Source organism: Carlito syrichta, unplaced genomic scaffold (assembly GCF_000164805.1).
Source record: "Carlito syrichta isolate Samal-C Ts95f unplaced genomic scaffold, Tarsius_syrichta-2.0.1 Scaffold305037, whole genome shotgun sequence".
Taxonomy (NCBI): domain Eukaryota; kingdom Metazoa; phylum Chordata; class Mammalia; order Primates; family Tarsiidae; genus Carlito; species Carlito syrichta.
This window is the reverse complement of record NW_007249133.1, coordinates 109,837-124,280: the sequence shown is the minus strand read 5'-3', so window position 1 is coordinate 124,280 and position 14,444 is coordinate 109,837. Positions and strand designations below refer to the sequence as shown.

At 36.3% G+C, this 14,444-nt stretch overlaps 1 protein-coding gene across 1 annotated transcript in view; it reads right to left on the bottom strand.

Annotated features, from left to right (window-relative positions):
* The window catches only part of ADGRV1 (adhesion G protein-coupled receptor V1), a 555,854-nt gene that overhangs the window by 521,594 nt on the left and 19,816 nt on the right, over positions 1 to 14,444 (bottom strand). Inside the window, exons 10-16 of the mRNA XM_008061062.2 lie at positions 12,089 to 12,312; positions 6,940 to 7,066; positions 6,643 to 6,828; positions 5,055 to 5,235; positions 3,306 to 3,469; positions 2,072 to 2,195; positions 752 to 1,018 (exon numbers count right to left, since the gene is read on the bottom strand). Coding sequence (XP_008059253.2) covers positions 752 to 1,018; positions 2,072 to 2,195; positions 3,306 to 3,469; positions 5,055 to 5,235; positions 6,643 to 6,828; positions 6,940 to 7,066; positions 12,089 to 12,312 — 1,273 coding nt within the window. The remainder of the gene's footprint in view (positions 1 to 751; positions 1,019 to 2,071; positions 2,196 to 3,305; positions 3,470 to 5,054; positions 5,236 to 6,642; positions 6,829 to 6,939; positions 7,067 to 12,088; positions 12,313 to 14,444) is intronic.

The window sequence follows — 14,444 nt, the reverse complement described above, 5'->3', positions numbered from 1 at the left end:
GAAGGCTGAGGCAGAAGGATCGCCGGAGCCCAGCAGGTCGAGGCTACAGTGGCCAGGAGTGGCCACTGCACTTCCAGTCTGGGCGACAGAGTGAGACTCCAACTCAAAAAATAAATAAATAAATAAATAAATAATTATCAAGAGAAGCCATAGCCTTTCCAATTTACTAAATGTGAGGGTCAAGGCATTTAGTCCAACCAATGGGGTCAAAACACCCAGGTTCATTTACAGTATGGAGAAGTAAGAGCACATCTTCTTCTCTTGCCAATTGTCATTCCTTTTGGGTACACCCCAGAGAATTATCAAACAGCAGCAGAGGTCAGCTGCCTACAGAAGCAAGCTCCCCAAATAAGTGTGCCAGCCTCCTGCTCCAAGGAAAAAGAGTTACAAGAGAGTAATCCCTAAGTCACTGGGTGACCACAAAAGATCCTAGGAAGCCACATTTCCAAGGCCCATTATTTTAGCTGTAAGTTCTCTTCCTTACATATAATATCAGAATTTTCTATTTGTGCCATATTGTGAAAAAAAGGTTAAAAACATTGTCATAGAGTGTGCCAGGTACTTGAAGGTTCTACACATACATTCTTCACCCCATTCCTCCAGAAAGCAATGAAACGAACAATTCTGCTCTTAAACAGTCACAGAAGACAGCCAAGTACTACCTGTCACTACTATTGGACAGTAGTGCTTCAGGACTTCTTAACAAAGCACAGAAACAGCAGAGCTGCCATGAAAGTGTACTTTTTTTTACCTGTTGAATTAAAGAGGACTATATAAAAGGGCTCATCGGTTTCTGGAATACCGTCTTCATTCACAAACACAGATATGAGCTGCTCTCGACTCCCAGCCTCAAAAACAAGTGTTCCTCCTTTGTCAAGGAGAACGAAGTCTCCCTCTCTTGCAGTAGCCTTCCCATCCATGGTTGCGTAGTGGACAGTGCAGGTAACATCGACAGACCCATTTCTGAGAACGGTGAAGTTGACAGTCTCCCCTTCCTGAACTCTCACAACACGAGGTTCTGAAACATCCACAAGGAAGGAAGTGTGAGCATTTCTGATTCCACCCACATTTTTAGATCACAGTGCACATCTCCTGCCCCTCCACAAGCCCTCTACTATCTTTGTAAAAGGATCAGTCCTATCCCCAACTCTGACCTGAGGTCCCTCTGATTACTCCAATAGTCAGTGGCCTCTTCCTTGTCTTAATTCCCATAAAACCAATTATCTCAACACCTAATTTGTCAGTCAATTATGTTCTTTCAAATCCTCTGCCTACTGTTTCATAAACCTCATTTCTAAGTTGAGGTGTGTAAGTTCCTTCAGAACAGGCCCAGATATCTTATGTTTTATTTTCATTTTTTTAGTCTTTTTCTCTTTTATCTTATGTTTTATTTTTACCACAGCAGTTAACAGAAGGTTCTGTATAAGGCTAATTCATGAATACGAATCAATAAAATTTAAGAGGTTTAACAGATTCCTGCATAGGTAAGTTATCTTTTTATAACCCAGTCCCACTCCAAAATTAAATAATAAATAATTTTTAAGACTGCCCTATGTACAGCTTACCAAAAGTTTCAAGAAAAATATCAGATATCAATTAAGTGTCATAAGTAAAATTAAAAGATGCCTCAGAGGCAGAAGGCAGTTCTTCATTTTTATCATTAACATGAAAATGAAGAAGCCCTAGTTAGTATTCCCATTCTATATTAGTTATGATTGCAAATGGCCACCCATCAGGCCCTCCCTGAACCAAATAACTGTGTATTAGAATAAATCACAGGGAAGAGCGTTCTTTTCTGAACAAAGGAAAGAAAATACCTCAGAATTTGAAAGGGGGAAATAAAACTAACAAAACATACTTAGTTTATTTCCTTTGCTTCAGAAGAACTTTAAAAAATATTTGTTAAAACTTCAAGCAGACTGAATGGCAATTATCAAGCCAATCATGAAAACATATTTAAACAAGCATCAATTGCACTTCATTGAAAATGTTCAGCTAAGAAAAGTATTTAAAACCATATATATACTATTTTTAAAAAGATGCAATTCACTGCGGTGAGATATGATACCACCTGCAAAATAAATAGGGTCGTCATTTCTTCTAATCCTCAGAACTGCTGTGGTCCTGTTTCCCACACTGGCTCCTCCAGTGGCATTAAGCAGGATAATGGTGAATTCTTCCATTTCCTCTGGAATCTTTTGGAAAATGTGACATGTTTATTTAAGTCGGGTGAGTTATACATATAATTATGTTACATATTCCTAAATTACTGTTTCTCTTCTTAAAAAGCTCCATTAATAGCACCAGTATTCACTTCCATGTCTGAGGCAGAACCTCCCTAAAATATTCAAGTGAGATTCAGCCCCTTCCCACCTCCCACAAATTGTTTATTAATGTTCATTCATCCAAAGAGCCACTTCATTTTGACTAACTATAAAATGTAATAGAAATATAGATATTTCACCTTATTTAAGCTAAACATAGATATGCCACATAGCTCATATTATTTCTATTAAAAAATGGGAAACGTTTATTTTTAAAAGCAACAGAAAATCAGCTTTTTAAACTAGAACGAAGCTCATAATAGTAACCAAAGCTCAACTGGCCTCTCCCAAACCTTGGTGAGATTCAATGTGAATGGGTCATCAAGACCTCACTCCCGTGTCCTAACAAGATGAGATTTCCCCCATCTTTGAGTCTAAATGAATCCCCAGTTGGACACGTTTTCTACTTCACCTCATCCATGTGAACTGGTGCCCTCTTCTCCCTAAAACAGAAAGGTGCTGACACTGCATCTCTCAAAGGATGGATCTGAGGGAAAGGGGACAGGCCTACACAGCTGTTCAAAGTGCCACTCCCCTCAGAAAGGTTTACTTCTTGCTGTTACTAAGGTCTTTCTGTTTACTATCAAAAAGAAGAAACACCGTGCTGGATCCATGACCCATATGGCCCAGTGTCCTGATTCTAAGAGCACACACAGGACACCTGGTAGATGGCCTTGTCTTCAAAAGGCCTACCTAAGTGCAAGCCAAGGGTCTAAAGTCTCCCAAAGCTGAGAGTCCTTGATATGAACCCATGAACCATGTCACTGACCACTCTCAGTACTAAGAGGCCAACATGCCCTCAGGTGAACCAAAAAATACTACTGTTTTTTTGGCTTGTAGTCAGACACTATCGTACCTGAGTTCTTTATCACATACTTTTATCACAAAATATATTTATTACCACAAGTCTAATTAGCTAATAAAAATAATTATTAATCAACTACAAGTAAAGCAGCAGAGAGTTATATATGCAACATTTACCTCGTCTGGAAGGGAGTAAATGGTGATATTTTTTGAAAACTCCTGATCTCCAAAGAAAAGAGTCCCTTGCACCGGAAATACATCTTCTGTAAAGTCCGGACTAACCACCCACGATACACTAACATCACCAAAGTTGCCTCGATTTCTTATTACACCATAAATAGCTGTGAAATACAAACGTGTATAATGCACGTGAATATGTATTAAACAACTTTAAAACAAGTAAAGAAATTACTCAAATTAAAAAAGTAAAATTGACACCTTTTCTTAATAAAAGCCAATTATTTGCGTCACACAGCCTCCAAGATACATATAAAAATATACTAGCCAATTCCTACCTCTGTGGGTATACTACTAATAAAATAAATGGACTCAATCTTCTCTGTCCCAGTTTGGGATTTTAAAAGACATTCGGCCTGGGAAACAGAATGAGGATTAATGAGGTTCACCCCATAAAGTCCTATAGGGAGATCTGCTAAAGGCAGTTATAGAAAGCTGCACACTCAAGAGAGATTTTCTTACCCAGATAGACACTGTTCTAAAAATAAAATATGTCTCATTTCCTGCCACTGCAATCATTCTACAGCAGTAACTCTTAGTTTTAAAGTTATCCCTGGCCAAGCACAGTGGCTCATGCCTGTAATCCCAGCACTTTGGGAGGCTGAGGCAAGAGGATTGCCTGAGCCTGGGCAACTTGGTGAGACCTCGCCTCTACAATAAATTAAGAAAAATTAGCCAGGCGTGGTGGCACATGCCTGTAGTTTCAGCTGAGGCATGAGGAAGGCTGAGGCAGAAGGATCACCTGAGTCCAGAAGGTCGAGGCTGCAGTGGCCGTAAGCGTGTCACTGCACTCCAGCCTGGGCAACAGAGTGAAACCCCGACTCATAAAAATAGATAGATAGATAGATAAATAGATAGATAGATAGATAGATAGATAGTTATCCCTTTGACAGTACTCAGTCTTTAGTGTTTGAGCTGTACTGCATCTGGTTAATCGAAATCAGAATATGTATAATTGAAGTCATCAGTTATATTTTGAAGTCATCAGTGTCATCCCAATCCTATGTAAGAAATACAGTGATACTAAATATGATATTTTGAAAGACAAATTTCTGCACTACATGTAATTTCTATGGTAGAATAGACAACTGAAAATAACTAGTTATTAAAGAAATAAATGAAAAAATGATTATATTTCTTCTTCAGGAAACAAAAATATGTGGGAGATCACCAAAAAAAAAAAACAAACCCGGAATTATTTTTTGGAGGGCGAGGTCCCAGCGGCATCAATGTACCAGCTAGCATTCTTGTGAGAGGCTGTGTTTGGCTTCAGTGATTTTTTTTTTTTTTTTGAGATTCCTTCAACATGTTTGTCCATTTCATGATGGGTGATTCACAAGCGCACCTGCCCACACTGCACTGAGTGTTCAGCAGTTTATGACAAAAAAATGGCATGATCTCCTTGCCCCACCTTCCCCATTCACCTGATCTCACCCTGAAAATACTTTTCTTTTTTGTTTCCCCCAGATGAAAAAGTTCTCAAAGGGAAACGTTTTTGCTGATGTGGAAGAAGTGAAACAAAAAATGGCAGAAGCACTAACAGGCCTCAAAATTGACAAGCTAAAACTGTTTTGAGCAGTGGAAAAAGCATCTTGATAGGTGTACTGCATCAAACGGAGAGTACTTGGAAGGTGGTTGAAGTTAAACATGTAAAAACAAATTCACAATCTAAGAAACAGGATAAATTACCACTGCAGATATCATCTCCTTTGCTTTCATCTATTGTCACAATTAGATCATCAGAAACAAATTCAAGGATCCCATGAGGGTCATCGTTTTTCAGAATCGTGATGTTGACCACGGTGGCACTTCCCAGCTTGCTCTCCCGTTCCCCATGGCTACTGAGGACCACCCAGTAGTGTTCATCCAACTAAAACGGACAAGTCAAAGCAGGAACAACGGAAAGCTGGTAAGTTCACAGCAAATGAAAACTATCAACATTCAAGAATATGAAGACATTCAATTTTTCAGAAATGTACAACTCACTGAGAGGACAAAAGAGCTGATGTTATTCCTAAAATATTTTTAACATTCTTCTATCAATTAAGAGAAATACTAGATATACACATACACTGTCCAAAAATGAAAAAGATAAACAATGATACCATTCTAAAATCGCAAGAAGATCGGATGTTACTATTGTGATCTAGTCATTTACACTTCCAAGACTAAGTAAAATAAAGTTAATTTAACGGCTACATATGCATTGATGAATTATACCTCGTTCTAGTCATATAAAATTTAAATTTTTTCTTCTAGTAAAGTAAAATTATAACAAAATGTCTTCCACTCAAAACCACGCCATTAAAATTTCAGCCAGGCCGGGTGCAGTTGCTCAAGCCTATAATCTCAGCACTTTGGCAGGCCAAGGTGAAAGGATTGCCTGAGCTCAGAGGTCCAAGACCAACCTGGGCAACTTGGTGAGACCTCATCTCTACAATAAATCAAAAAATAAGCTGGGCATGATAGCATATGCCTGTAGTTCCAGAGACTTGGAAGGCTGAGGCGGAAGGATTGGCTGAGCCCAGCAGGTCAAGGCTACGGTGGCTGTGAGCGTGCCACTGTACTCCAGCCTGGGCGACACAGTAAGACTCTAACTCAGAAAAAAAGTTACAGCCAGTACAGATTACATAAAATAAGTCAATATAAATAAAACCAATAGGAGATGAAAGTTGGTCACATGCTGAAAGTCTGACTGATATTTCATTATGTAGGACAAAAATACACTGAAAGTCTGCTTATTTGGTGTTTTATTATATAGGACTAAACTACACCACTCTTAAGTTGAATACGTCTTACTTTATTTTAGTTTTTGTTTGGTTTTGTTTTGAGTCAGTGTCTCACTTCTTGTCGCCCAGGCTGGAGTGCAGTGGCATGATCACACTTCACCACAGTGTCGACCTCCTGGACTCAAGCAATCCTTCCACCTCAGTCTTCCTAGTAACGAGGACTACAGGTGCACGCCACCATGTCTGACTAATTTTTTGGTTTTTTGTAACGATGAGGTCTCACTATGTTGCCCAGGCTGGTCTCGAACGCCTAAGCCCAAGCTATCCTCCCACCTCAGCCTCCCAAAGTGCTAGGATAACAAGTGTGAGACACTATATCTGGCCCAGCTTCTTTTTTTTCTTTTCCCAAATCTAAATTCTTCTCAATCCTTTCTTGCTCACTTCTGTCCTCTGTCTTCTTGCTAATGTACAAAATATTTGCCTTCATAATGTACCAGATACTATCAACCTTCCAAAATAAAACACAAGGAAAAAATAAAACCTCATACCTCTGGTATCCCATCCAATCTTGCTAGCAAGGTGATCACTATCTCTCTCTCTCCAGGTTTGAATTCTAGCACCCCCATGTTTCCATAGAATTCATTGCTATCTTTTGGCTCGATTAGGTAGTGTAGAAACTGCTTAACAAGTGCCCCCCTCGATCTGGTGATGTGGAGCTCTACAGATTCTCCTTCCTTTAAAAAAAGAAAACACACACACTCACACACACGCACGTTAAAAATCCTTTGTGCTGACTCTTCTGAAGTTGTGAGCACCGAATAAATGGAAGTTTTGTTTCTACTTACTTTTATAACATAGGGTCCTCTGGAAGCAGGAGAAAATTCAAAAATCCCTCCAGGATCATCATTTTCCAATATAATTAGGTCCCGGCTAGTATATCCAGATTTCAACACTTGATTTTCCACATTTACCCTGGAGAAGTCAGGGAGGAAAAAAGGCACACACTACTTAGAGTCTTATATCTGAATTTTGCAGGCAATATTGACAACTTTTCCAGATAATAAAAAGGAAGGTTATTGGGAACTAGACCTTAAAGTGAATTTACCTGTGTTAAAGTAAATTTAAGATCAAAACAGTTTTACACATAACAGTTACGGAAGAACTTTTATTTCTGAATTAATTATATATATTTTCATGAGGATGAAACTAAACACTGCATATTATACCAAGAATACGGTAACAGAAGGTTATACATATATTTTATTTATATAAGGTATTAAAACCTACAGATTTGACTCCACTTTTAGAAAAATTTAATTTATAAAATGCAGTCAGAACATATCTTAAAACAAAAGTGTTTTAGTTTTACATACACTTGAATTTCTTTTTTAAAAAGCTCATTACATAAGATTATACTGAATAAGGGTATATAAAAGATAGATAATTACATGGACTAAAGCAAGCCACATTGATTAAAAAAAACCACAATTATGATTAGATTTTAGGGACACTTTGTAGCTTTAATTCTTTCTCTTCACCATAATTTTAACCTCATGCATTAATTCTTTTAGTATAAAATATAGGACATCTAAGAAAAAAGAAATAGAATGGGTCCCAGATACATGACATGTTATGACAATTCCTACACATCTCACAAAAGAACACATTATAACAAAAAATTTTTTTTAATTTCTGGTTTTAATGTTCAGTGTGTAAATAGAATGATCAGGGACTTGGACTGCAAGGTTCTGGGGGTTTAAAAGCCAGCAGGATCTTACAAATTCTCAATCCTACAAGCACTTCTAAACCTTTCCAAACATTACTTCCTTCTGAACCAAAAAAAACTCATGATCATATGTCAAAATCACAATGAAACTGATGAATATGTAGAAATATGTGGCAGACAGCTCACTCCCTATGTAATAGAGAATCTAAATTAACATCCATCCCTAATTAGCTTTTACAAATCTGACAATCAATACCTAGCATGCTATTGACCACAGGAGAGTTCAAATAATAGGAGAGTTAATTATTACATTGTTAATAACAGTCATAAGATTTTCATAGCAAATTTTCCCATTTATATCAATATCTCATTAAAATGTATTCATTAAAACTGCTTATGTTATATAAGCTAGAAGACAAGAAAACTAGATCAAAATGCAAAATATACAAATCATTTCTAAGCATTCAATAAATGAATTTATTTATAAACTTTCTTAAGGTACGCTACCCTAATATAAAATGAAAAGTTCAATATACAACACTGAGATACAAGCAAGAAATTGCCTAGATGCAATCAGAAAAACCAAAGGAAGAGTTCATTGTCAGTTAAACAAATAACAAGATTCATAAAAGATGTTGGGTAAGAATTTCACAAGCAGGGCACAACAACTGTTCTCTGTATGTAAACTACAAAGCGAGTTAAAAATTTCAAACTTTTTATCAAATATTTTACACGCATCCACAGCTTAAAACTCTTAGGACCAAAAATAAATAAATAACTTCACAGACGTTCCCCTTTATCATTAGAAAATGAAACTGCACACAAAACACGCACAGCCAGGTGCACAAGCAAAATTCCACAAGACCTGTTATCATGCAGAGGGCAGCCTTGTGTGAAAACAGTCACTCGCAAAGCAAAATGCCGAATCACCAAAAACAAGGCGTTATCTTGTTCACTTACCCGAAATACACAACAAACCTTTCCGTTTCTACCCTGTCAACAAAGAAAGAAGTGTGGGAGCGGGCAAAAGAAGCAGGGCACACTTGCCAAAATCTCACAAGTACTGCTAGAAATGTAGAATGGCAAGGGAAAAATAACGCTAAAGAAAGTCTTTCTCTTTTTTTTTTTTTCTTTCTTCCCAAGAGCTAGTAATGTTCACTTTCTGGGAATCCTGCACCCCGGGTTCTTTGCTATTGACAAGTGCTAGCAAGAGGTTCTGCAGTTCCCACTTCTGGACGATGACCCCATGGCCGGCTGGCATGTCACAGCCTATTCAAGACTTTCCTCCCCAGACCTCCTGCACCCACTGTGCCTGCCAAGCGCTGTGCATGCCCACAAACCGCAGCAGCTGAGCAAATTCCATTCAACCCTACTTATTATGACTTAGTGGTTTTAATTAGGTTTCGAAAAAAATCCAAATCTCCATCTTCAGATCTAAAGCCAGTTGTTCATTGACTTGGGGGAAAAAAAAAAAAAAAAACTCTGTAAGCAAAGAAATTCATATACCTTTCATCGTCTGTCCAGGAGCATACCCAAGAAGCCATATCATTGTACCTTTTTAACTGTGCCAAATCTTACTTCGGGACAACTTATAACAGGCAACCTAAACCTTTTTCCAAATCCCCAATGTATTTCATTTTCAAAAAGCCTTGAAGAGTACATGTCAAAATGGAAAGGCCTTGAGCTTCATTTTTAAAGTCAAATACACCATTTATAAATATGGGGTTATATACCACATATATCCAAAATTTTCTGAAATTAACTGTCATCATGAAATTGCTCCTGATTTGAGGAAAACCACACACTGGAATATTTTAAACTAGTGTTGTATTTGAAAACACCATAAATTGTTTAGAATCAGGGCAACTTTTGCTATATATGGTTGAAATACAGAGAATTTGAACTTGGATTTGACATTAAGAAAAAATTATAAACTGTATCATAATAAAGTGTTAATTACCTTTTGTTGCACTACTGTATTATAACCACACTTCCTAGCATTCATGTATTCTTTCATTTCAGTTTTGTTTAAAAATTGCAAAATTAAGAGGTAGGTTTTGATAAAATATGCTATTTCAAATTACTGATATTTTTCTCATGCTTATTTAACCAAATATGTCTCTGAACACTCAAAGTTTATTTTGCTCATTCTCACTCATGTACAAATGAGATAATACAAGTATGCATTCATCAAACTAAAATGCTTCAATACACATTTAAACTAATTTCCTCTATTTGAAAAGAACCAATAATTTCTGAAATTTTCTATACTATGATTTGTGCTACCTTGTGTATTGTTTTTACCCACAGGAGTGAGAAAAAAATAAAAACAAAAAACTTTAAAAAGATATTTAATTTCAAATGTTTATATTATAAGATTTTAAAATGACTATTTTGAAAGAATATAAAGAAAAGTCACTATGAATTTGCAAAGGTATAATCTAAACCATTCTTTAAACATTTAGTTAAGAGCAGAAACTCTCAGCTGGGCTAACAAAGTTTCAATGGATTACTAGAGCTTGGGTTTATAATCACTGTTCATTTTTCTTTAGTTTTTTTTTTTCAAGATTGCACATTGATTTAATAGTTGCTCAAACCCAACTTAAAGAAAAAAGGGTTTGAGCAACTATTAAATCAGTGGACAATCTTGCAAAAAAAGCTAAAGAAAAATGAACAGTGATTATAAACCAAAGCTATAGTAATCCACTGAAACTTTGTTAACCCAATTTAAAGAAAAAAGGCGAGACCTCATCTCTACAATAAATCAAAAATTAGCTGGGCGTGGTAGCACGTGCCTGTAGTTCCAGCTACTTGGAAGGCTGAGGAGGAAGGATTGCCTGAGCCCAGCAGGTCGAGGGTGCGGTGGCCAGAAGTGGCCACTACACTCCAGTCTGGGTGACAGAGTGAGACTCCAACTCAAAAAAAAAAAGAAAAAAAGGACATAGGTGAATGTTAATAAAACAACAATTTTCAATTTACTTTTCATTATATTTTACTGATTTTTTTTAAAAAATCAGATGAAATATCTTTCTTGAAGATTAACTCTAAAATATTAAAACCATAAGTCATCTAGGGTGTGTGTGTGTGTGTGTGTGTGTGTGTGTATGTGTGATTCTGTGTGCATGTGTGTCTGTGGTGTGTTGTATTTAGTTTTTGCTTTTTGGTTTTTTTGTTTGCTTGGTATTTTGGTTGTTGTTTTGTTTTATATTTTGTGTAAGAAAGAAAGTCAACACAATGTAGTTCTGAAAACAAACAAAAGGAATGGTGAACATGCACTAGATTTGTTCTCTACATTCTATATTCTTTCATATAAAAACAATAAACTACTCATCAGGTTTTTAAAATGTGATTAGACAAAACACACACACAAAAAAAACTAAAAGGTGCTGGTAATAAAATATAAAGAGATCCAGGGACTATATAAAATAATTTTTACTACTTCAGTCCTGAATAATATAATAGAAAATATCTCTTGAGTTTACTGTAAATTTTACTGTTTCTAAATATGAATTATACAAAGCCCTCAAGTCACAGTAACCCCTTCTAATATGTACCAAGTTTCACAAAAAGAGACTTGCAGTAGGTAAGGTTGGTTTTGATGTTTAAAAATCATTAAAACCAATTAAACACAATACAAAAACTCTTTAGAGACTGCAAAATTTTCTTAATATAAATTACCCACTTAGAAAAGCTAAATAAATTCTTTTCATTACTGAAAAGGTATCTCTTAAATTTGTGCTCTAACTAATACAATAAGTAGTTTTTTCTTATTTTCTGGAAAAGAAATATTATTTAATGTTTAAATTCCACATAAAAGAGAATTTCATTATATGAGGATGAATGCTTTGATTTTACTCACCATTCAATAAACTACTGTCAATGTAAAAAAAAATCTCAAATCCTCTCTCCTGTTGAAAATGAAGCCAGCAGAACTGTTTGCTTAACCTAGCATTGCAGATTTGCTGCTGCCTTTTTGTTAACATAGCAACATACTAGCTATGCTTCAGATTTATCTGATACCTTCTATAATTCCATATGTAATGCTTCTTCACAATGAAAAGCAAGGTAAAAGTTCACTAAAAGATGTAATTATATTCAGTCTAGCCAGAAACCATCAACAAATAACAGAAAAGTCTGAAGGCTAGCCTAACGCTATTTACTTGATTTTTTTTTTTACTTTATATGAAAAAAAGAAATAAAACAAAAGATCAAAGTTATTTAAAAGAATTCAAACAACTGTTACTAAACATTACCCAATGAGTTATTACCTGTCTAGAGAAAGTGTTACAGTTTCATTCATTTCTGGTACATCATCACCTTTGACGGTAATGTTGATTGTTGTGTCACTTTGCCCAGATAGAAACAAAACAGAGCCATTAAAGGGACCTATATCATCCAGGGTCACTGCTTTTGAATTCAAGCCAGAGGGCTTTAAACTCCAATAGACAGTAGCCTGACCATCAGTTCCATCCCGATGCAAGGGAATATAAACCTTATGAAAAGAAACACAGAACAATTTCTTCCAAAACATATGCTCACAAATTATATAAGCTTTGTTGTTAGTGTGTGCACATATTAAGATATGAATGTATGTATTTTCTATGGAGAAGTGAACCATCATGTGACATTAAAAACACAATTAAACAAACCTTCACTTTAAGCCTGAAAATAATTTTAGATATGACTTTATTATTGTTAGGCAAATTTATGTAGAAAATTATCCCTACCCAATAATGCATCTAACCTGAGACGTACTAAAAGACAAATCTTTTAAAAGCCAACAAACTGTGAAAAACACAGAACAATCTTGCTAAAGAATAAATTTCCACCAGAGGTTCTGAAAATAGAACTAATTTAGTATCACAATATAAACTGAAAAATAAACTTTTATGAATAAAATGGAAAACAGTATGTTATGTAAAATGCATCCTAATGGATGGGGGCAAAATAAGAAAATGCTTCCAACCAATACAATAAATACAGTCAAAATAAAATCAGATACTCATGTCATGACTCTGGATTACCTTGAACAAGTTACTGAGCCTCTTTGATCTCAATTCTCGCATGTGAAATGAAGCTAATGATTCCCTATTTTGCAAGTTTGTGAAATATAGAGATCGCTTAAGTGAAGCAACCAGTACAGTGCCTCTTCACAGTATACACTAAATAAATGGAAGCTATTATAATAATTCTGAAACAAATTGTATTTGGCAGTTTTGTTCAATATACATAAAACAATAAAAGGATCACCATAGATCACGATGAATTTTTACAAAAAAAGACTATAAAGGAACATTATTAATATTATGCTCTCCTTGATATGCTAAAAGAGGAGTATCTCTTTTTTTCTTTGCTCTTTAATATAGCTCATCTTGAAAACAACAGAAGATACTTTCACCATTAACCGTTCTGTTAACTTTGGCTGGCAACGGTCACAACTCAAGGCTAGAGAGTAAAATTCTAAGGGAAGACAAAAGAAGTAACACAGGGCTGTGCCCCTCAGTCACCCCGAGGGAGTGTGTGTTGCCGGGGCTGAGTAAGGCTCAAACAGAACAAGGGGTAGCTCCTATTTTCTGCTGTTTCCCAAGAAAGGAAGGAAGCAGGTCCAAGGAGCCCAAACCTTTTCCTCAAAGCCAACTTCTCTCAAGGGAAAAACATGAAATGGTAAATGTATAGCTTTCTAAGACAAACAAATAAAAGCAAGTTCTTGTTAAGAACAAAGTAAATGCTTTTTAGTTTTTAGAAGGAAACAGTATATTAAGAAAAAGACAAAAAATCCAAACCATCTTGAAAACTGAAGCTTCTCTGTCCATTTATAGAAGCCAATGTACAAACAAAGGAAATTGCGGTCACCATATTTTGACATGAGGCTTTGATAACAAAACAACTCTCCTCATTCCTGATCTCAACCTCAACCCAATTTAAATTACATCTAAGTGGAGGGACTTGGAGAGGGTCTCATGGACAGATTGTGGCTCAGGGAAGTGGTAAGACTGAAGGGTTGAGCAATCCTTAGATGGATGGAGGTTTGGGAAAAATTTAACTAGGGTATATGTGGTGTCAGGGAGGCAGGTGAAAGAGTGCTATGTAAGTGAATATGCTTTTGTGTGTGTGTGTAAAAATTTACATATACTGTAGATTAAAAATTTCTGCCAGGTGCAGCAGCTCACGCCTGTAACCCAAGTTCTTTGTGAGGCCACAGCGAAGATTGCTTGAGTCCAGGAATTCGAGACCAGCCTGGGCAACACAGTGAGACCTCATCTCCACAAAAAAACCAAAAAATTGGCAAGGCGTGGTGGCCCATGCCTATAGTCCCACCTACTGAGGAGGCTGAGATAGAAGGATTGCTTCAACCCAAGAGTCTGAAACTGTAGTGAGCCACAATAATGCCACTGCACTCCAGTCTGCACAACAAAGTGAGGCCCTCAATCAATCAATCAATCAAATATAACTTCGTAAGATTTCGCATTCCACAGTTTTACACCACCATCTCCACTCAACATGCACAGAACTCAAGGCAGTCACTTCAGTCCTATACAAACATATATAGTGTCCGAAGAAGGTCAAGAACACCTGTACTACTATGACTTGGCCTTTTTCTTTGCTTTTTTTTTTTTTTTTTTT